This window comes from Ornithorhynchus anatinus, chromosome 16 (genome assembly GCF_004115215.2).
Source record: "Ornithorhynchus anatinus isolate Pmale09 chromosome 16, mOrnAna1.pri.v4, whole genome shotgun sequence".
Lineage (NCBI taxonomy): Eukaryota > Metazoa > Chordata > Mammalia > Monotremata > Ornithorhynchidae > Ornithorhynchus > Ornithorhynchus anatinus.
This window is the reverse complement of record NC_041743.1, coordinates 6,679,977-6,704,681: the sequence shown is the minus strand read 5'-3', so window position 1 is coordinate 6,704,681 and position 24,705 is coordinate 6,679,977. Positions and strand designations below refer to the sequence as shown.

Sequence of the window (24,705 nt, the reverse complement as noted above, 5' to 3'; positions counted from 1 at the left end):
CTGGCATATGTCATTGCATTGCGGATGCTCATTCATTCATTCAATTGTATTTGAGTGTTTACTGTGCGCAAAGCTTGGGATGTTCTGACTCAACACCTCTTGTACATTTCTACCTCCTTGGCTTAGATTATTGATTGAAACACTTGCTCTTCTTCCACCTTCTCCATTCACAGCACGTCAGACATGGGGGAGGATATTGCATGGAAAATCAGGAGACCTGAGTTTTTTGTCCTCCCTCTTCCCTGATCAGCTGGGAATGAACTTCTCCATACCTCAATCTACCCAGGTAACACTTGGAATGACAATACCTGCTCCTCCCCATCATAGAGATGATATAAACAGGGATGGAAATGGGATAAAGAGAATTCTAAAAGATAATATTTGGGAAGATTTATTTTTCCAAGCAACTCAGGAAAATATGTTAAGATAGTGTGTCCATCAGCTTACACATTCAAAGAAATCTCCCTAAGGTCTTGCTTTCAGACCCTGACACCTCCTAGAGTTCTCAACTTGCTTCACTCCCAAATCATTCCCTGGACTTACTTCACAACATTTTGTTCCCTGACATATTCCACTGTTTTCTCTTTGGCAGGCAGGAGTCATCTCTACCCCTTTTTAGAACCCCACCAGTTCCGTTATGTGAACTCTCAGCCATAGTCCAAGACCTCTGGGAGACTCTTCCTTGCTTCAGGTAGTCCAACTGACACTGCCTCTCTTTTCTTTGATAGAATTTTCCTCCTCCTCCTCCTCCTCCTCCTCCTCCTCCTCCTCCTCCTCCTCCTCCTCCTCCTCCTCCTCCCCCTCCCCTTTCTGGTCCCTCTTCATTCCACTCCTCTGGTTTGGGACTGTAAGCCTGAATTGTTTAATTTCTCCTCATGTGATTAGTTCATTATTTGGTTTTCAGTAATTTATTCAATACACAGCATTGGCTCAATTCCCTGAATTCACCTACTGAAGAAACAGTGGCAGTTTAGAAAGAGCTAACTGACCAAAGCCCACCCTATCAATTTCTTTCCCCTCTCTGCCAACAATTTAATCACAGGCAATTTTTCAGCTAAGTGGTCTTTAAAAAGGACCACTGAAAGCCAGTCATTTTGGAAAATTAACCAGCATTTCAGAAACCACGGTAAATATTTGAAAGATTACTTGGCCAGCAGTCTAGAAAACCACAAAGGTGGGCAAGAAGGTTAAAGAGGGTTTGCACATCCAGACTGGGAGACACTCGCTCTCTCTCTCTCCTCCATAAAATTATAGTTTTGCACTGCACAATGACACAGCTCTGACATTGAAAGGTACTATTTACCTCAATAAAGCAGTCTGAGATACTAATGGAAAGTAGAATATGCAATTAGCTACGGTTTTACTTGCTTTCCACTGTCTGTGACATACTGAAAATGTTGATATCCAATATTAATAATAATAATAATGTTGGTATTTGTTAAGCGCTTACTATGTGCAGAGCACTGTTCTAAGTGCTGAGGTAGATTTACAGGGTAATCAGGTGGTCCCACATGAGGCTCACAGTCTTAATCCCCATTTTACAGATGATTTAACTGAGGCACAGAGAAGTTAAGTGACTGCTCACAGTCACACAGCTGACAAGTGGCAGATCCGGGATTCAAACCCATCACCTCTGACTCCCAAGCCTGGGCTCTTTCCACTGAGCCACGCTGCTTCTCTACTTCATTAGGTATTGGGTCCAGATACTCAGAATAAAGGACTAAGCCAAAAGGAAAAAAACAAACTAATTCTGGAATTTAGTCTTTAAGATACTCTCACATTCTCTGGTTGGAGAGAGATATGATTGCTTTCTTGGCTTACAGGCTAAAACAAATGAGCTTTGTAATGGAAACTCTTTTCCCGAATTCATACCAAAATACATCATATGATGCGTTCCACTGGCAAGCACGGTGACCCAAAGGTTTCTTCTCTCTGTCCAAACTCTCCCTTAATGTGTGTCCAAGATCGAAGCAGCCAGACTAGCTGCTCCAAGCCATCTGGGCCCACAGAGGAGGTTGTCTCTGCACATTTGTCTTGTGTGGCCCATGTGTTGTCATGATCCAGACAGAGAGAGCAATCAGGTCTGCTGCTATGGGAACATCTTTTTCATAAGCCTGGCTGGGCAAATGTCTGGTTTCCTAGGGTCCAAATCTGGGTTGGCTAGCCTTCAACATACAACATACTTGAAGACTGAACTACAACCCACACAAATCTAGCTCAAAGAACTCTTAAGGCAACCTTCAGTTTTCTCCCTACTTAAGTCCCTGAATTAAGTATACAGATCAATCAGTGGTATTTATGGAGTGTTTATTATGTGCAGAACACTGGACTAAGCACTTGGGAAAGTACGAAGAGTTGGTAGATGCAATCCCTGCTCAAATGCAACTTACCCTAGCATAGCAGGAGGCTAGAATACAATGGAAAATAGTTTCCCTCATTAACAGCTAGATGGGCAAAACCAATCTCCCCATTTGTAAGTCCAAACTGATTGGTTATAATCACCTGACAAATGCCAATCTTAATGAACTTCCACCAATTACCAAATCAGTTAACAAGCCAATATGCACTATATACTATACAATAACTCACTTGCTGTATTGACTTGCCACCTAATGCAAATCATTTTAAGAAAACTTGGATTGTCATGAAAACAAAGAACCATTTCAAATCCTTTTCCATTCTCTTTGGCCTTTCTTAAGTTCCACCTTTTGACTATGCACATATTATATGGGAAAGTGAGATAAATAAGTCAAGTATTTTATCTTACCTTAATGTTGCATGCCTGTTCCATCAGTCTTCTTGCATTCTCTTCTGCTCTGTACCTCTTTGGAAGCTGAACTCGGAAGAACTTCAAGGCGCCTTCAAAATCAGCCTGCAAAAGATCTTCTTTTGAGGTCTGTAACAAATCACCAAGGAGAATGATTACATATGTGCCTAAATAACAACTACATTTCACAAGAGATAGTTATTCTTGTGAATTAATTTCAGAGAATTCATGTTCATATTAGCTCCGAAACATTCTTCAATAAAAGAGATTGTTTTACTTTCCTTATTTTAAACCAAACGCTCCCTCCCCCCACAACAATCCATAGAAATTCAAATCTAAGCAGCAATACGAGATGAATCAAACAGGCTAATTTACCCTTCGATAAATACAGGCTAGGCCAATGAAACCCAGCAAAGCCCTTGGCGTTGCTGAAGATTATCTGGGAATTTTAGTTGAGAGCTTTTTTCCCTGGTGTCCTGCTATGAAATGGGCCAAAGACAAGACCAATGCAATCAGAACACTTCAGGAATCAGAGCTGGTACCAGCAAGACACCAATATCAGGAAATCAGAGTCAAGAAAGGCAGATGTGGCCCAGTGTGGAGAAAATTTTGAAGACAGCATACTCCTTAAAACACCTACAGAGTGAACTATGGAAAATCAGGAGGAGACTAAAAGAAGAACGCCCCCATCCTCATCCCCGCAAAAAAAAAGTTAGTTTAAACTGGATCTCATAATGAGATACAAAAATTATAAACCTAGGAAACAACTGGCCTCATTTGTAAATACTAATGATGATAATAATTGTAGTGGAAGTTATTAAGTGCCGGTTATGAGTCACACGTTGAGAAAGATACAAGTAATTCAGACTGAACACAGTTCCTGGTGCACATGTGTCTCACAGTCTAAGAGTCAGGGAGAGGATGGATCTTATCCACATTTTACAGAGGAGGAAACTGAAACACAGAGAGGATACGTCACCTCCTCAAGGTCACAGAGCAGGCTAGGGACAGGGCTGGGACCAGGACCCATGTTCTGGTCACTATGTCCTCAATTTCACAGTCTAAAATGTTCATTAAGTATCAAACAAAACCTTACTCCTTATATTTTAGATGCTGTAAATAAATGCTAACGTATTTAGACTGGTAAACTGAAGGAAGTTGAAAAAACAAGTTCTTAAAAATGTTAATGGTCAAAAGTGTCAAAAGTAAAAAAATCAGAATCATGGGAATCCATAGTTCTGTAAATTATTCTACTGTTTATAAACTCCGTTGAATGGGCAGGCACCCTTACTGCAAATCTTCTCAACACCCTCTAATACACCCTGTTGGTCTACAAGGAGGATTTGTTGAGTGTGGGGTGGTGGAGTTATGGTTTCCTTTCCCACTTCTCCAGCACCTGTGGCTGTGGGTTCCTCTTCCTAACTCCTGCCAGTCCTTCCAGCTTCCCAGAGGCAAGCAGCCAGAGGCTCTGCTGTCACCCACTTGGTTTTATGTTTTCTTTTACGTTTCTTTCTTGGCTTCTTATGGAAAGAAGGTTCTGTAATCCTTGCCCATCTAGCCAAGTGCCCTCATGATGCCCTATTCAGTTAGCATTTGTTTTGACAAGCTTAATGAACCAGTCTACTTCATCTGGAATGTTAACCTCCCTCCTGGGAGAGAAATCCATGAAATCTAGCCTTCGACATCTAGAATCCTGCTTTATGACTGTACACCTCATGAAGGTGGCCTCATTATTCTCAAATTCAGTGCTGTCCAATCTACTCTTAGGCTGTAAGATCCGGGTCCCACAAAGGCCCAACATGCGGCTCCCTGAGTTCCATCAACGTCTTTTATAGGCCATACTCAATGTCAAAAAGCAAGATCACAAACAATGAAGTTCTGAAGCCCTTCCCACCCTTAACACAGCTACGCTGGATCTGGATGGGATACATGAGGAGAATGAATAACAGCAGGACACCCAAACGACTGCTCTAAGGAGAGCTGAAATAGTGAAAACCAAAGTAAGGAAGATGGAGGAAACATATTAAAGACACAGTAAAACAAAATCTCAGAAAATGCTGCATGCCAGCTGAAAGCTGGGAGTCAAACTAGTTTAAACTAGGATAAAAAAAAAAAGCTGCTCTTTTTGAGCAAACACTTCATAAAGAATGAAAAATGAGGCAGCCAAAGAAAAAACAGTGTTGGTGATGCAAACACTAAACACAATAACACAAGGAGCAGCTGTTTTAGGTGCACAACACGGCTGGCACTGTGGTTTTTTAGTCATCCAAACTCATATGCACTTGCATGGTACACACAACACCCACACAACAAACACACACACACACACAAATTCTTGGGTGAATTTCACCACTGTAGTATCTTCAAGTATGAAGGTCAACTATATATAGAGAAACATAAAATATTAATATAGTGCTAAAGTTAAATAGGACAAATCATTCTGATATTATCTCTCATAAAATACAGATTTGGCACCACTTTATTCACAGCAGGACCAGCTCTCTTAAATACTAATTATTAATAGGTCTGCTGTGGTGACAGATGTCTTAATTAATGGTAATAATTTCATTTTGCATTAATATGAGAACTGTTTAACACACTTGATCCACCGCAGTGATTACTACTGAACTTAAAATGCACCTAAGGAATAGTCGACATTAATATTCCTACAGCTAGGCAAATTACCTCGATGGGGTTGTTGACACCTAGATTACTGCTTTCGGTTTTCATGTGTCCAGAATACAGAACCCCACCAGAGGTAGGACAATGCATTGAGGTCAGATGGGATACTGTCTCTGCTGGGAAATACAGGGATCATTCTAACTGGAGGCAGGCCACACTGCTCTTAAGGCAGGAATCATGGGAAGGTAGCACCAGTTGTATCTGCATGATGGGAAAACTGTGGTTGGGCACACCTTTGATCCCAATAAGATGGTGAGCTCCCAGAAGGACAGGGATCAAGTCTCTTTCCCCACTGTATCTCTCTCCCAGCACTTAGTAAAATGCTCTGCACACAGTAAGTGCTTAATAAATACTATTACCACTACTAGTCTCCAAGCATTTTCATTTGCAAAATCATAATAACAAAATAAAAGGAAAAACAAAGTCATGTGAATAAAAGACAGGGAAAGGCAATTCTTTTCCCCATGTTCTAGTCTAGACAAGATTTATAACAGCTTTTGGATGGATGACCAAAATGTGGATCTTTAAAACTTTAGAGATTAGATTACTTATGAATTTTGAAACCTATAGAAAATAAAAGGTAGGGGAGAGACATTTTTAAAAATGCATTACTTGTGAATTTTGAAAACTATAGGAAACAAAAGGTAGAGAAGGAGAGACATTTTTTAAAATGTCAGTTCTTGATCTTGGTACTATAAAGAAATAGATACTAATACCTTTAACACCTTTTCACAGTGTTAAAAGACAGCTGATATATATAATTTTCCCTTTCCCCCTGTGTTTGCTGCAACAGATGATGGAAACTTTTCATAAATCTGAATGATCTTAAATAGAGATGATTAAGTGCTGACATCCCCAAAGAGATAGTAATCTTCCCTTCATTTACCGAGAAGCTATAAAAGCGATAAGTTCAACACATCACCAGTGTAAGTCCTGTTCAGTTTTGGGCCAGACCTACGGCATCTATGTCCCCAGACCAGATGCACTGGATGGTTGGGAAAAAGCAAGACTTTTCTTCCTGTAGTAATGTGCCTGACTGGAATTTCAAGATCTCTGTTATCTGGGGAGGTAGAAAAACCACCACCGCATTTGATGCTCAATAAAGTCAACAGCCAACAAGAGGAGAGCAAAACTCGATTTTTCTCCTATACTAGGTGGCAGGCTGGGAACAGAAAGATGGAGGAAGAAGGTTTTTAATAAAGAGAAGCCCGGCCGTTGCCACCAGCAACCACTGTAAAGAAATTTTGGTTTCACTACAGCATTTGTAAATATTTTCATGTTTGTCTCCCCCATTAGATTATAAGTTCCTTATGGGCAGGTAACATGCCTTGAGCTTCTGCTGTAATTTTCCAAGACCTTAGGACAATGAATAACTCAAATGAATATCGCTTCTACTATAGCTACTATCCTCCAGCTCTGGTCTATCAGATAATTCAAGGTGTCTGTCAATCGATTAATGATACTGAGTGTTTACTGTGTGCAGAGCACTGTACTGAGCACTTGGGAAAGTACAGTATAACAGAGTTGGAAGATATATTCCCTGTCCACAAGGAGCTTAGAGTCTAGAGTTTATGCCTCTGGAATGCTCATTCTTCCTCCGCTATTTTACCTGAGTCCAAACAACCTAAGCTTAAAACAGACCACCATGTACAGATTTCATTTCTGCTGATGTTCTTTAAAACATCTGAGGTCTCATGGTGAAAAAAATACCTCTTTTTAAAATCAAACAAACCAACACAATTTAATACTGATTTTGATTGGAGACCCGTCATCCCAAATGCATGAATTTGGGATACTCTCAAATGAAATTATGAGGACAACTATAATAAAAAAATTACAAAATGAAAATTGCTGTCTCAGAAGAAAGAGACTCATTTCCTGTCAACCATGTTGCGAGAAACAAGAGAGACCTCATTAGGAAATGATTCAACAATTGGGAGATGCTTCTGCAGAAACTCCCTGTGGGATAGAAAAACTTGAAAGTCATCTAATCACCAAAACGCTTCAGATGATAGCATCTGCCCCGCCCAAATCCTAATGTGCTCTGGCTTTCCTGTGATCCTTCCCCTAAGCACTGGTAGAAGGTGTGAAGGAAAGAATGGCGGCCAGCAGCAAGTCCAGTCAGAAGTGCACAGTGCAGTCCTGGGTCCCTTGCCCTTTGTCCAAGAGGGTCTACCCTGCTCCACCAAACTGTCTGAATCACTGCTTTTCCTGAGGTGAGTAACAGAGCCTAGAGACTTGGTGTTATGGGTCCTCTCACCTATATTCCTTTCCGTTTCCTCTTACTTTCCCAATTTCTGATACTCATCAATCAGCTCAAAGGTAAGAGTAAAAAATGTGCAGGCAGTGGGGGCTGGCAGGGAAAGACAGAAGGGTAACTTAGATCATTAACTGAAGGATCTTCCCTCAGGCATTACACCTACATACACTCCTCAGCCCCCATCAAATGCTTTTCCTAATCGATGCCTATCTGGATATGGGCAGGAGAACCGTTACTTGACTTGATTTCAAGAATAAAAATATTGAAGCTTTCACGCAGAGCCACAACATATCTTGAATCCTGTTGATAATGTTTCTCATGTTCCAAAACACTTTCAAAATGTCTACACCTTCTAAAGTGTTGCCCACGTGGGGCCCACAGTCTTAAGCCCCATTTTATAGATGAGGAAAGTGAGACAAAGAGAAATGAAGTGACTTGCCCAAGATCACACAAGACAAGTGGCAGACCTAGGATTAGAACCCAGGTCCTTCTGACTTCCAGGCCTGTGCTCTATCCACTCTGTCATGATGCTTCTGCAATTCATTGTACTCGATATCAGTGCATCCCCGGTGGATGTCTAATGAATTCTTTCCAACTAAGGCAGTGGTGATATCTGAGTAAAGCTCTACACATTGCCCAGAAACTCAGCAGTATGTCAGGATGCTGCTTGCAATAAGGGAGTTTAAAGCTACCTTGTAAATACTTACAGGCCTTCCCATCTCTGGCAAGTAAAACAATTTATGGTGAAGAGTACAGAATACATTATTTTTTTATAACTTGTGGCCTTGCTAGTGAAAGGATGGGTTTGTGGAATTTTAAAAAAAAGCTGGTAATGTGTTGGGTACTGTAGATTCACAAGGCTGGGGAAGCATGAATTTGTCATTTAAACTAGTCAGCAATCCCTGTAATAGTCAAGATGGTCCCCACTTACCAGACTGAGGGAATTAGTGGGAAAATGAGATAGTGAATGCAGGAAGGGGAAGGCAAGGACTCTCCAATGCTCTGCACAAAGTAGGTACTCGATAAATATGATTGATTGATCCCATCTGAGACAGGAAGTTTGACGAATTCTGGGTCAACTGGCCTTACTGCATGGCCTTCATGAGCTAGAAAATGGCAGCATGTTTTGGGGAACGGGGCCACACTTTCTGAATCTCTAGACTAAGCTCGTTATGGGCAGGGAACATGTCTGCTAATTCTGTTTTATTGTATTCTCCCAACCTCTTAGTACAGTGCTCTGCACACAGTAAGCGCTCAACCAATACCACTGATTCATTTATTGAGCAAGATCTGCGGACAGAATAGAACTCAACACGCATATAATGCCACTTCATTCTGGGGTACCCTGTGAAGCAGCATAAGAGGAGTTCTAACTACTGCCCAAGATTCCTAAGCTATATTAATGTCAACAGCCTGTACTGGTGACAAGAAGTCATCCTCCCACAAAAACTTTCTACATCACATATTTATCACAGGAATGTTTTACTTGATTTATTGGAGAGAGATGGGAAATTAGGGCATTTGAATCCAGGTGAGCAACTGGAAATTTCTCCTAAGTCAGAGAGAATGTTCTCTTTGTTCCACAATCCTAAAGGAATGTACTACGGACTTGCGCCGCTCTACACCCCATTTTGAAAAACCAAAAAATATGATTTCAGTGATTGCTCTGGGTTATCCTATTTAGCAATCATTAATGTGGATTTTTAGAAAATGGGTTATTGGGTTGTGGAGGTTTCAGAATGGGCTAACGGCAAGGGAGCTGGGATTTGAAATGTGTGCAATTGTCACATTAAGATTTTCCTGTCGCTGCCAAGATATATGCTGTTGGGTGTTAGCAATCAATGGTATTTATTGAGTACTTACTGTGTACAGAAAACTGTACTAAGCACTTAGGAGAGTACAATACAAAAGAATTGGTAGACATGCTCCCTGCCCGCTAGAGCTAACAGTCTAGAGGGGGAGACAGTCAACCTACTCCCTGAATCTCTGTGCACCCAGGATTCTTTTCCTTGTGAACCCACCTAATGCTAGCTTCTTGTGACTTTTAAAAATATCACCTAAAGGGAAAGGACACATTATTAAGTCCAGTTCCCAAGAATACAATGCATACACCTCAAAGCTTCACAGAGCACAACTGGAATTAAAGTTTGGGTCTCTTCCCAGTCATTAAGGAATTCTGCTGACTTATAGCCTTTCTTCAGTGCCCACACTTGGTGTGGTGGACTGTGCTAGGCACTCGAAAAGTACGCATTCCTTGCCCACAAGATGCTTACCTTCTATTGAGGTAGAAGCACTTAGTACAGTGCTTGACACACAGTAAGCGCTCAATAAGTACGATTGAATGAATAATGACTTTTGACATAAACTTCCTACTGTGGACTGAGGAGTCATGAACAAGGCTCAGGAACCCGACTGAGTTCATTTTTCCCCAAATGATTAGAAAATCCTCTGCTGCTACCTCAGAGTTTCATATTGAAGTCCCCCTTGCTAAATGCCCCAAACTTGTCGCGTTCTTTAACGTCAACAGCTTATGTTGGTCCTTGTAAGTAACCAGGATCTTTGAACTCGCTACCTTTTCATGCTGTGAAAAAGACGACCAGTTAAGAGTTCGCTATAATGTTTCAAAAGTGGACTGCTTGTCTTTTCTACTGGCAGAAGGAAGACTGCAATGCTTCGCACGGCTAGGTCCCTCACTGGAGCACTTGAAGGCATTAGCCATTGTTCCCCTCTCATTAGCCAAGCCAATTAGGGAAAAGAGCAGCCACTCTTTTGAAGAGCAGCTTCATCTCCCTTCCAGAGACACACTGTTATCCACTGTGACTGGGATTCCCAATGCAACGGTGCTCTGGCTCTCAGAGAAATCTTTCAAAGGCTGCTGGCCATAAGGCAGATAGTCACTTTGAGGCATCCCTGTTGATACCAGTGTTCTAGCTTGTGCTTCTCACATATATTTGTGCTAGCCACCAGTGGCCTATATTTCCCATCTGGGTGGCTGATCAAGTCTGAAGAAGAAGGCAGCCTGACTAGGAGGGGAATGGCATGCACTTGCCAGCAACCCTTGACTCCCCTGCAATGGGCCTGACACCTCAAAGCTTCCAGTGGCAGTCTAAAAATTCTCCAGAAGTTCTGGGGAAGGGAGGAGGTGCAGGGAGGCAGGGGTGGCTTGAAGCAGCTGAGTGGGGGAATTCTGGGTCTTCTCCTCTTTTGTGGGCCCCTCAGCACTGCAGGCCTGCTTGAGGGGAATTTACAGCCTTAACGGCAGCTAATAAATTCCCAGGATGTGGGTGTTTGATCCCCAGAGGATCTAGAAGGACATTAGGCACTGGGCTATTCCAATCTGACAGCCAAATTCAACCTTGAAGTAATAGCATTTGCCCTCACATATCCTCTTCCTGGAACTGCAGCCTAAGGACCAAACCAATCAACTGCTGGTGAGTTTTACTGCTGATAAGTTCAAACCCGAGACCATTTTTATTCAACCGAGAGGAAATTGCAAACAAGCACATTCTAGGGCTCCTGATTTGTGCTTGGCTTTATAATGGTTGGAAATGCCAAGGCCAATGACAGGTGGTCAATGGGTCCCTGAAAGGTTGCTGCTGGATGCTCTGGGGGGGAGTCACAAAGTTTGGATATCTCTAGAGAATACGGTTACCTAGTCTACAGCCCTACCTGTCTCTACCATTATCAAGCTTTGAAGGCTGGGCTGGGATTGTGGAGCTCTAGAACCTGAACATGTTGTCAAGACTACCAGTGGTTGTTGCTTTAAGAAAAAAATCAATTTTCTAAATGAATTATGAATGCATAGCTCTCATCCTCATTTTAAGAGGGGGTTCAAGAAAAAAGCCACAATTGGTCTGAGAACAAAAAACTCTTTACAAAATTGTCTTTAATGTACTCTCACATTAGAAGAGAATTCTGCCACCCTACAAATTAGCATCGAAATTATGGTGTTTCAGGAGCATTAAATCTTACCTCCCCACTCCAAGACAAATAGTGAAGGATAGGAGATGTCTACCTTGCCAAGTTCTATTTTTTATCATACTGAATATATACTGAAGTGCTACACCGCACAGCTGACTTGTAGAACATAAAGAATAGCAATATAAATCAACCTAGACCCAAGCTAGGATAGAGCACACAGCATGGGTTAAATCCAGAGAAATAACTGGAGCCCCAAAAGGCTTCAGTATAATACAATCTAAGTTGAAGCAAAACAGTTTTGTGTGGTATAGTTCAAGTCGATCCAGACCAATGAGCTGAATTACTCATGTCCAATTACCAATAATGGTTCAGAACTACTGTAGACTGATTATATTATGGAATAGTAGCTAGGTGTATTTACTGAATAATCCTGCATTAGTGATTGCTAGAACTTAATCTTGCCCATTTGGTGGAAGGGTTGGGAGGAAAGGTGGGAAAGAGGCATGAGTGGGAGACAGGGAGGGTCTTATTTGGGATCAGCAGGTTAGACTTCTATCATAACAAGGCACCTCATCTTCAGGCCATGATTATATAGTTCAGTTGTTCCCATGGAGAAAGCATCTTTAACTATTTCCTTCAGGGGATTTGGGGGAATTTTTCCACAAAAACTAAACGTCAAGCTGTCCACCAAACAGAAAGATCAGAAAAGAGACATCGAAACGTCACTGATTCCAATGACGATTCTCTTGGTTTCCGATTTAACCCCTTGGCATCTGAATGACGGCAGGCGCTCCACATTCGGGACCAATCCATTTTCTTTAGCATTTAATCGAGCAGGTAAGGGGAACATACTGGCCGTCACAGGGTCCCGGCAATAGCAAACATTCCTTTCTCAAGGAAGAAAAACCCTTTGCGATGAAGCCTTCCTGAGGCATAATTCAGTCAACTAAGGAATGGCACAGGGAGGGCTTAGAAGGGAATCCTTAGAAGTCCTTCGTGAGCAGAAGGAGAGGGGCCATGCAATGATGCCTTCAAGAGGAGGCAGGCAAACAGAAGAAAATGGGCAGGGGGGGGAGGGGGAAGCTCCATCACTGCCAGGATGCGGGACAGGGGCCTCCTCAGAGTGTGGGAGGTGGCAGGTTCCCTAAAAATGAAGTTCAATTAAAAGGGATCTCACCGCCAGAAGCCGGGGCACAAACAGGCGATGCCCCATCCCCAGAAGTTCCAGCACTCGACAAGCATACTCATTCACCAGCTTGCTCCGTTCGTCGTGCATGTCCTGGGACTTTTTGACCGGAGGTGCGAGCTTGGCAGCTGGGGTTGGGCAGGGCACCCCTTCTTCCATTAGCAGTAAGAAGTAGGTATCCAGAATGAGGAGCTCAGTCTCTTAGACCGGATCGGGAGAAGTGCGATAAGAGAGGAGCCAGTCCCGGGTCTCCTCCGGCGGTGGTGCCCGCCCGGCTACGACGGGGGTGGTCACGGCTAATGCCTCAGGAACATCCAGGCATTTTGCCCAACCATCAAGTCGGCATGCGGTCCTCGGTCCGTGAGTCCCGGGGAGACGGGAAAAATCAAAACAGAAAGGAGGAGGCCGACAGGGAGAGCCACGGGAAGGAAGAAAATGGCTAAGAGTGACTGCGAGAGTTGAGCTGGAAAACAGCAGAGATACCTAGCAGGGCCCAGAGACTCTGTGTGTGTGTGTGTGTGTGCGTGTGTGTGTGTGAGCCTGTGAGTAGTCGGCAGTGGGGAGAGCCAGAAAGACAGGGCAGTTGTGAAGCAGCTAGGAGAAAAGGGATGAGCTCATTGCAATCCCAGATTGGTGACAAGCCTTGCTGCTGCTGCCTCTCGCTGTGAATCAGTAATGAAGGGGTAGGAGAGGAGGGGGAGGGAAGAGGAGGAGGTAGGTGAATGAGCATGCAGAGTGTGTCTCGGGGGAGAATGCTGTAATAAGAAGCCAATGGCGAGCCGTTGGACAGATGCGCCTTCCCCTCCCGGTCCACCTTCAATCAATGTTAGTCTGACAGCTTATGCTGTTGAATCCTAAACCCACAGACGGATGAACTAGCTGCTCGCAGCCTTTGACACTTAGAGGAAATCCGAAAGTCTGCCAGCCAAAAGGCTGACCTTTATTCATCTTACTTGCTATTACTAAGAATAGATGTGAATCTAAGGATGTCCTAAATGACGTGTGCATATTTAAAATGAGTCCGCCCAGCTCCTGTTGGATCGCCGGAATGATGAGGGTTGGGGGGGAGATACAAGGGCATAATGATGGAAGGGGGTGAGGAGGAAGAGCAAGACCTGAGAATCTAACAGACCGAGATGACAACCCCCTGCCGCCCCCACCAATGTATTTGAATTGTTTGTGCAATACTAATTGTATTTTGCAGTGCCAGGACTTCCAGAAGCATTTTCGATTGCAAAGAGAAAAAACAAACTGGAAAGGTGTGCACCACACAATTAGGAAACACAGATATAAAAATGCTGTGGTGGTATATTTAAACACCATAGCGATGCAAACTGAGGCTCCTAGAGTGTCATTTATGCTTCCATGTTTAAAATTCCAATCAGAAATCCAATATGTTAATTATGCATTCTGGGTCAAGCTAATACAGGGCATTTTCTCATTTATGTGCTTAAATCTGAATTCCTAAATTGATCTTCTAGATTGTAAACTCCTTGAGGCCAGAGATCGTATCTACTGACTCTACTGTACTTTCCAAAGTGCTTAGCACAGTGCCCGGGCAGGGTGAGCATTGAATAAATAGTACTGATTGATATACAAATGGGGAAGGGTGGGGAGGGCAAAGAAGAAGACTTCTTTTCTGGGTACTATAATACGTGGTATTAGATGCCATACACAGGGGCTCTTATAAGTTCCCTACTTGAATATCTACAGAAGAATCAGCCCAATCCAAATGGAACAAACTTGGGGCAGAGAGAAGCAATGTGAATTCCTGCTGTGACATCTACTAGCGACATGTTTCCTGACCATTCTAGTCTCGGGGCCCTCATATGCAGAGCCAGGATTTTCATCCCTGCAGAAGGGGTGGGGAAGCTAGATGTCATCCTACTTTGCTGGACTCTTTTTGATTTGTCTGTATGTATTTGCTGGTATTTGCTAGGTGCCTGCTTTGTCTCAGGCACTGTACTGAATGCTGGTGTAGATATAAGGTAACGAGGTTGGTCACAGTACCTGCCCCACATAGGGCTCGCATTCTTACTCTCCATTTTACAGATGAGATAACTGAGGCCCAGACAAGTTAAGTGACTTGCCCAAGGCAACAGACAACTGGAACAGCTGGTATCAGAACCCAGGTCTTCTGACTCTCAAGCCCGGGCTCTTTCTACTACGGCTTACTGTTCCTAACTTCACTAGGTTATAACCCAGTAACATGATGTCCTAGAATTCATTAATCTTACATCAGTGATTATTTTAATCCCTCAGAGAAATTCTCTCATTGTAGAAATGGACCTACAGCTATTAAAATTATTTTAACAAAATGATCTGGCCTGGAATTAATGGCTGTGAAGTATTTTGAACCATATTTGAATTTACATGAAACATGAAGGCCAATTAATAATGTAACACGCACTAAACATTTAAAATTAAAATAAGTGGATATTCTCCATTTGGGAGTTTAAAGCAATCTTGCCAATCCACTAGCCTACTGGCTACGTAAGGATGAAGGGCTTAAAAACAGCTTGCAAGAGAAGTAAAATTTTCTTTTATTCACTGCATGATAAGCTAATATTGAAGAACTGTGGACCACACCCAAATATCTAAATTAAAAGGTTTTTAATAAAAGCAACCTTAGATGAATATTAGGTTATTTGAGTAAATGGATTGAAATCTTCTGCCCAGTTTGAGACTGCCCATATTGTGGCTCTTTCCACTAGGCAATGCTGCTTCTCCACAAAGCTTACATCTAACACATGTCATTTCACAGACATGTCATGCTTAACCTCCAATGACAATTCAGACCGCAAACAATGAGATGCTGGAATCCACTACACCATTCTGGATGTAATGTTCATTACCACATAGCTACAGTGGGTGGGAGAGCTGAGGAGAATGATAACAAAGGGTGTCCAAACAGCTGTAATATGGTGAAATAAAGTGAGAGAATCAAAATCAAGGAGGGGAAAAGAAATGCTTTGGGGCACAAGGAACACAATGCTTGTTTTCAGGAGTTATGAAGTTTTTAGGTAACAACTGCTGTTCAAATATCAGCTATTACTCTCTGTTTTTAGGAGGGAGAAGAGGAGGCCCTTTCACCAGCATTAGAAAGAGGGGAAAAATGAGTAGAGAAGAATACTAATGGAAAGAAAATAACCTCCTACGTTTTTCTGTTTCCCACTCTACACCTTACTAATCATATCAACTTGTGGATCAAAGGGGCGCAAATGTAGGTTATGCACTAGTCTTCACCAAATGAAACCATTTTGGAGGAAAATAAACTTCTGATATGTTATCCTAAATAATGCGCATTTTGAATTCAAAGCGTGATGCCTGAGAAATAGTTAGATGGGCAAACAGGCCTGGTGGCTTCAGTCAGTCAGTCAGTCTTATTTATTGAGCGCTTATGGTCACTCCAATACTTAGTAAGAACTGTTGGCTACAGCAGGTGGCCCCTAATTAGAATCTGCCAATCAGAAGATGCCCCTGTGGCTACAATCTGCTGCTTTGGGAACTTCCAACCAACCCAGTGAAGCAGCAAACCAATGACTTCACAAGGCAATGCTCAAGTATGAGCCACTGTCTTACAGTACAAAGGGCATAAGGAAAGGCAGAGACGAAGGAAAGAGGAGAAGGGAGGGTAAGGAGAGTGACAGTAAAGAGAAAAAAGGGAGAGAGAAATGAAAGAGGGGAGAGCAGAAGTCATAAAGACATGGGAAAAAGAAGACAAAAATAGAAATCACAAGGGAGAAGATGAGAAAGAAAAAGAAACATGAAGTGATTAGAAATAAGCTTGCAGTGAGTGATGTCGGAAAATGAACAGCTTGAGAATATCCCAGATTTAGGACAGAGGAGAAACTGGGTTTCTGATTCTGAATTCACGGGAAAAAGGACTCCAGTGAAAATAGTCATGTAATGTCTGTGGATTACTGAAATGAGAGAGGGAATCCCTGATAAAAGGAAATACAGCACATCTGCATGAAAGTCAACCTCTTCACATACAACAGGCTACCGCTCTCCCCACCTTCAAAGACTTTTTAGAGTCACATCTCCTCCAAGAGGTCTTTCCTGATTAAGTCATCTTTTCCCCTATTCCCTCCCCATTCTGCATTACCTAAGCACTTATAGATATACCCTTTGAGTACTTGATATTCACCCCACCCTCAGCCCCACAGCACTGAAGTACACATCCATTATTTATTTTTTTAATTCATTTTAAAGGCTGTCTCCTCTTCTAGACTGTGAGCTCTTTGTGGGCAGAGAATGCACCTACCAATTCTGTTACGTTGTACTCTCCCAAGTGCTTAGTACATTGCTCGGCACACAGTAAGTGCTCAATAAATACAATCGATTGATTGACTCTAGGAATAATAAAATCGGACTCAATGTTAATGGGCATGAAGCTCATTATCAGTGGGTACCACTCTGGTCAGATAGATGTTTGAGTCAGATAGGTTTTGAAAATAAAACTTGGTGGGGGGAAGGGAAGAGAAAAATAGGGGGAGACAAATGGTTGGTAGGAATAGAGGAGGCGGGTCCAGGATGTGAACACAGACCCAGTGGAGTGCTTAAGTGAGGCCAGGGCAGATCCAGGTAATATGACATGGGAATGGGGAAGCCACGTGGCTTAGTGGAAGGAACCTGGGCTTGGGAGTCAGAGGTTTTGGATTCTAATCCCGGCTTTGCCACTTATCAACTACATGACTTTGGGCAAGTCACTTCACTTCTCTGTGCCTCAGTTACCCTATCTGTAAAATGGGGATTAAGACTGCAAACCCCACGTGGGATAATCTGAGTACCTTGCATCTACCCCAGTGCTTAGAACAGTGCCTGGCATATAGTAGGCACTTAACAAATACCATCATTATTATTATTATTATCACGTGCATACACTTAAATTTTCCATAAGTGCTTGACGTTATGAACTAGTGCAAAAGGCTGGCTTGAACTTGCTTGTGTCCTCTGCCTTAGGCAATTTCAAATTTTCAAACCTCTACTAAACAAAACAGCATAAACCCGGTATAGAAATAAACTGGCTGAAAGGTTACCACCACAACACAGGCATTCTCCCACCTAAGCCTAGGGAAACATGAGGGAAAGGGGATATTGAGAAAGGTGAGGATGAAGGGTGATGAGATGGTGTGCAGATTAATCTGAAAAATTCTAAACAGCTTTGTTATTTACAGGGTTGAATCTATAGAGGTAAAGCTACTGGTTTCAGGATGGTTCCCTTAGGAACAGGGCATCAGAGGACAATTCAAAGGATAAAAGCAAGACTGAAAAGACCAAAGTGAAAAGATCCACCTAGAATTGAGCTGTGAGAATAGAACTGGGGATCTAGGAAGTAAAAGGGTTCAAGGGGAACATGCCAAAGTCAAAATTAGAACGAAGGGAGTCCAATGTAGTTTTAGTCAACTGACCTCGCAGGAAAAATGTAATGCAGATTAGTGCCATTTCCACAGACTGTATTTGAAAAAATGTGAAAAATACTTTTCCTGCAGCTATGCAGATGAGCTCCTCTCAAGTACAAAGATTTTGGGCTTCAAATGCATTATTCATATCTTTAAACATGGGGAGCTGCTAATTTATTTAGGTTCAATTACACTGTACAGGTCCAGGACCATTTCAAAAAGCTTTGGGTTTTTTTTCCAGCAAAAAGTGGAAACCAGGTTGATAAAAACAGCCATTTTTATGAAAGTACATTCCATACCTCTTTCAATCTCCAAATACTCTCAAGTTAAGGAAAAGTCAATAACGTTTTAAGATAAAACAGTAGTTTGTCTCTCTGGCTCAAAATCAAGACAAACAAGGGTGGTAAAGGTAAAGCAAATCAGATGCAGTTTCCTAGTCCCCGTCGATGGGCAGGGATTGTCTCTATCTGTGGACCAACTGTACATTCCAAGCACTTAGTACAGTGCTCTGCACACAGTAAGCTCTCAATAAATACTATTAAATGAATGAATGAATAATCTCAGTTCTACTGGAACATGTGTTTACACTATGAACTTGGCAGGACAGACTCCAAATATTTCTCTGCCCCATCTTGTTCCATTTGATGCCATCACATCATGTTGTGTGCAATGCGGTGTTCTGAATGATGTGATGACAACATATGCTAGTCGGCTCAAATTCCCAAACCTAGTGTCTCTCCAAGGGGACCCTTGGCCAATCTGCCTTGTTTCAGTACCATGGTGCTCTTCTCCCAGATCCCTGTTACCATAGAAACAGGTGGCACTCTGAAAATTTTCACTGCCGCCTCCTTGAAGCCATCCTCTGTGGCACCCCACCATTACTCCCCAAAACCTTCCAAAGGTGTGCTTGAGTCAACTGTCTCCCTCGAGTACCATCTGGAATTGGCCCTGAATTTTGGCTAGAACATGGAGAGGGAATTGGGGTGTGGTTGTTTTTATTTTTATTTTTTTCATATTCGTTAAGTGCTTAGTATGTGCCAGGCACTATTCTAAGAACTGGGGTAGAACATGGTCCCTGTCCCACATAAGGTTCACACCTTAATCCCCATTTTACTGATGAGGTAACTGAAGCACAGAGAAGTGACTTGCCCAAGGTCACAATGCATGCAATAATAATAATAATAATAATGGTACTTGTTAAGCACTTACTATGTGCCAAGCACTATTCTAAGCTCTGGGGTAGGTACCAGTTAATCAGGTTGGGTACGGTCCCTGTCCCACATGGGACTCACATTCTTATCCTCATTTTACAGATGGGGTAACTGAGGCATGGAGAAGTTAAGTGACTTGTCCAAGATCACAGAGCAGACTTGTAGCAGAGCCGGTCAATCAGACAGTCAGTCAGTCAGTCAGCCCATCAATCTGTTAGTCAACCAGTCAGTCGGCCAATCAGAGGTGGGATTAGAACTCAGGTCCTTTGACTCTCAGGGTTGTGCTCTTTCCAGTAGGCCATGCTGCTCCTGTTCTTCTGACAGCACGAGTCCATAAAAACTTTGAGTCCCACATGGGACAACCTGATCACCTTGTATCCCCCAGCGCTTAGAACAGCGCTTTGCACATAGTAAGCGCTTAACAAATACCACAAATAATAATTTGGACTTGGTGTGCCACTTCATTTGAAGAAGGTAGTTGGGCAACACAGAAACATGTGAGTATGACAGAGCGCGATCTTCTAAAAGCATGGTCTGACAGGAACATGGTGGAAGAACTAGGCATGCCCATATTCAGGCTCTTGCTGTTTTCTGTCAGTTAGTTTTATTTCTTACAAAAAGGTTTAGACATTATTTTGCCATTCCCCTCCGAACTACTGTATCTGGTATTCTAATCTAATGGCTGTGATATTTGGTAAAAGCTTACTATGTGCCAAGCACTGTACTGTACTGCTTGGCACTGTACTAAACGCTAGGGTAGACACATAATAATCAGGTTATGGGTGGTGGGGCCCACAAACTCCCTGAATGAATTTCTTCTGCCATAACCATTTTACTCTGTGTACCTTTTATGAGCCTGGGATGGCTTCAATAAACCTATCTGGAATAATTTATATCAGGAGAAATATAAAGTCATGTACTTAATGTAAGAGTAAGTGTAAATGTTAGAGCTCAGTACAGTGCCCAGCATTTAGTACAATGCCTGGAATATAGTAAGCACTTAACAAATACCTTTTTTTTTTTTTTAAAGGAGATGCTATGGATAGCTCTCAGATGAGACTAGTTTGTCTTTTGTGAAATCAGGAGAAACTCCTATGCACTTTTATCTTTTTAGAATGCATTCTCTTTGACATTGAAGATTTCTATATCTGATATGTCACTGTACATGCTCAGTGAGAGTGAGGAATGCTGATTCTTTTTATCGTGATAATGTCTTGTTTTTGTTTCGTTCTGTTTTGCTCTGCTGTCTGTCTTCCCCGATTTGACTGTGAGCCCGTCATTGGGCAGGGATTGTCGCTATCCGTTGCCAAATTGTACGTCCAAGAGCTCTGCACATAGTAAGTGCTCAATAAATACTACTGAATGAATATTAATTAGTAAAACCTGTTCCAGTATTTGGCAATAAATTGACAAGAACAAGAACAAACACAGGTACTCAGCGCCGATATTAGTTTGTGAACCAATTTAGGGTCATGAAAGGGAAAAATAGCAGTGACAACCAAAGAATAATCTACTCCAGAGGTTTTCAGATTTCCTAACCCTATACTTCTCATCCCTTTCCTCACCCAGAAAGAAAATGTCATGCGTTTAAAGGGCAATGCTCTAATCGTATCTTTTCTTCATTTTGCCAGGAAGCAGAGACAGAGAGAAAATCACAGTGGCACAATTCTGGGTGTGTCCATTTTAAAAAAACGCTCGGCACATAGTAAGCACTTAAATACCATAATTATTGTTAGTAGTAGTAGTATTTATTGATCCTCTACTGGGCACTGTACTAAGCACTCAAGAGAGTAGATCCTGGCTTCAAGGACCGAATTATATAGCAGGGAAGTCAGCTACTAAAATAAATTAAAGACGGGGAATGGAAACAGAGTATGTGTGGGAAAGCATTAGCGTACATAATATATACATGAGGCTCTGGTTGGGGGGTGAGTATTCAAGTGCTTGGGTGATAAGCAACTGGGGCAGTGGGTGGGAAAGCAGTGTATTAATTAGGAAAGGCCTCTTGGAGGAGATGTGTTTTATGAAGGACTTTGGAAGATGGGGAGCGCAATCAATTAATCTTTCAATTATTCAACTATTACACCCTAATAGATTTGTACTACTTCTTGTTAAATCCTGGTTCTTCTTCCTCCCACTATATGTAAATATTTGTCTTTCTGCCCATCCCATGAGGTTGTTAGCTTCTGGATAGCAGTGATCATGTGTCTTGTTTCTGTTGTATTCTCCTAAGCACTCAGCACAGCCTAGGGTTTTCTGGCGAAAACATGGTTTTTATCTTTTGAAAGGCTTTGCATATTATCATTAAGCCTTTGCAAATATTACCTATATCTATTTTGTGTGTTTTCCTTCTTAGTTCTGTCACCTTTATTTTATTACTTCCTAGGTTTTTTTCTTCTCTTTCCTTAAAAAGTGAAACTTAGAACAATTAAAAATAAGACCCTCTCCTAAGTAGAAAACATTAATAACCAAAACAAATTTAAAGGTAGGCTGTATGTTAGCCACAAGCTTAATTATCACCAGGTCCTTCTGACATACATATTCCCTTATTTTTAACAATTTATGAAGATGCGTTAGCCTCCGAACCCACATAAATATGAGACATGAAAATCACGTTTAGAGTTAGACAAACTGTTGAGATGATGGAGTCTACAACTGGAACAGAAAATGGCTTATTCATGCCACTTGGAAATTTATTTGAAGGGTTGGGATGAGGGTAGGAAAGGAGCTTAGAATTTGGGGCTTAGACTGGAACCAATATCGAGTTTAACTTATTTTAGATAGAGTCTCCACAGAAACCATGTATTCATGAATTTCAAACTGCTTAAACTAAAGTGGTCAACAAGAAAAAAAAAGTTTGCCACCTAAAGGGCCACTCCATAGCATGTCCATCAGGAGCACTTTCTTTTATCATCCACTACTAATTAAATTCTCTAAACTGAAACGGTTCAACACCTGATCTACACAGAAGCAATGGTAATACCTCATACATAATTAAAGATATTGGACATAGGAGACATAACCAATTACAAAGGCTCTCATTCTAATTATAACTCCCATTATAGGTACTTTCACCTAGGGTATTCTGAGGCTCTTTCCTGAAGTGAAATGATCCCACTACCCAGGGCTCCTTAAACAAAATGTTCATTCCAATATAGAAGGCGGGATTTATGTTCTTCACCCATGGAAGCAGATTTTATACAGAGCGTGAGTGGCTGGGCTTGAAAGAGAACCCACAATTATTCCTTGAGACCGACTGTAACTTTTCTTCTCTGATTGACAGATTGATTGATTCTGTGCCATTTCAATAAAATGTTCCTGTAAATCAGATTTTTTTTTCAATAAAGCCTTTTGAGATGGTAAGATTACTTAGTGGCTCCCTCCAAAGGTGTCCCTCAGAGACGAGAATGTGTAGGTCTTAACGTGAGCCATCACAGGAAGGAACAAATATGAGCAAAGTTGCATTCACATAATGAAATTTAATTTTCAATATATAAATTAGATTTCCAACTCCAGAGAATTGTGTTATACTGCCACCAAATGGAAAAGAGAGATGAAAACAAGGAAGCAATAAAGCTTGGTCGATTTGGCTAAGGCACTGCGAACACAAAAGCGCTTGAGAATAAATAATACAACAGAGTTGGACTAGGCAATCCCTGCCCTCAAGAAGCTTAGAGTCCATAGGGTAGACTCCCATAATCCAACTCCTCTTTTTTTATGGCATTTACTAAGCGCTTACTGTGTGTCAAGAGCAGCTCTATATGCTAGGTATCTACAAGTTAATCAGGCCTAATACACTCCCTGTCCCACGTGGGACTCACGGTCTAAGAAGGAGAACAGGCATTGAGTCCCCAATTTGAAGCTGAGGAAACTGAGGCATAGAGAGGTTAAGTGACTTGCCCATGGTCACTCAGCAGGAAAGTGGCAGAGTCGGGATCTGGTCGTCTGGTTCCCAGGCCTGTGCTTTATCCACCAGGCTATGCTGTTTCCCTCCTCCTCTCTTTTCCCAAAGGAACTCTAAGTGTGTTCACTGACAAACATCAGGTTTGTTCCCTAATGGAGGTTCCCACTGCAGAAGGTGGGAGGAGAGATGGCAGGGTGTGACAAATAAGCAGTAGTTAAAACAGTGTAACTAGGAGTCAATTTCCCAGCAGAAATTTTAGATTGCTTTGATTTTGGATATGCATGATGTCCCTTTCCACCCCCAAATCAACATTAATGAAATGACGTAATAATTTTTAGAATTCACAATGAGCTAGGTACTATTAAGAACCACGTGAGTCTTTGTTTTTGCTCCCAAAGGGTTTGCAATCTAATGAAACAATAAAGATGCTTTACTACTGTCTCTATTGTCTTTGAATGATGGGATTTCATTTTCAATTTATTAGAATGAGGAGAGGGAACTATAACATTGAAAGGATTCTAACCCTAACAAGCATTAAACCCTATTTTATTGTCCTGAGCTTAATTCACTGACATTTTGAAAAACAGAGTAAACTCTGCTTTGCAAGGGAGTGAAAATGCATGGAAATCATCACCACAGTCTAAGTTAGGTCATCTTTTCCACTCCAAGCACTCAGAGATGGATTGACTAACTGGCGTTTTTATACTGGTTATTCTGCCCTTTTGCATACATGCACACGTGCCCTTTACTGTATAGCTGGTTAATCTCTTCCAACCACTCTTCCGATTTCATTTCTTAAGCAGACCTTCACTGGGGAATGAGATGTAATCTGAACCCATTTAATTAGGTCTGGAGTCCAAGTAGGAACAACCTTACAGACCCTAATCAGTCATTTTGGAATGAGTGAGAGGGGCCCTTCCTATGCCAATGGAAACGTCCTCAAAGAAGTAAATATTCTTGTGGGCAAGGTGCTCCAGCTTATAAGAGGTTCACCAGAAAGGACAGGACCCACTGAATAAAGTGTTACACAGAATCCAGTTGTGGCAGAGAGACCTCTTTTTGCTTCTTCATATTTTTAAACATAAACATAAACTTGAAAAAGTTAAATCTCTAACACCTCGAAAGGACAGAGGAGAGCTGGGTTTAAAATAAACAGCTGTAATAAGGCATTCTGATTCATGCACTCATATTTAAAAGGCAAGGAAGAAAATGAGCATATTCTTTCTAAATTTACTTCCTTAATAGGAAGAATGGCCAGTCAGTATAGATGTGGTAAACATCTCTTCCAGAACTCGAACAGCCCACAAATCCCTTCCTAACTATTAGAGTTGCAAACTTCTTAAATCCAACTACCTCTTGCAGCATCAGA

General features: G+C 41.8%; 1 protein-coding gene across 5 annotated transcripts in view; it reads right to left on the bottom strand.

Moving 5' to 3' along the window:
• Positions 1–24,705, bottom strand: part of RABGAP1L (RAB GTPase activating protein 1 like) — a 409,469-nt gene that overhangs the window by 74,500 nt on the left and 310,264 nt on the right. For 4 of the 5 annotated variants that reach the window (XM_029080877.1, XM_029080879.2, XM_029080878.1 and 1 more), the window contains one exon: positions 2,768–2,896. In XM_029080877.1, coding sequence (XP_028936710.1) covers positions 2,768–2,896 — 129 coding nt within the window. Of the gene's footprint in view, positions 1–2,767; positions 2,897–12,807; positions 13,389–24,705 lie in introns of those variants that run through there. The other variant, XM_029080881.2, reaches the window with a different exon arrangement.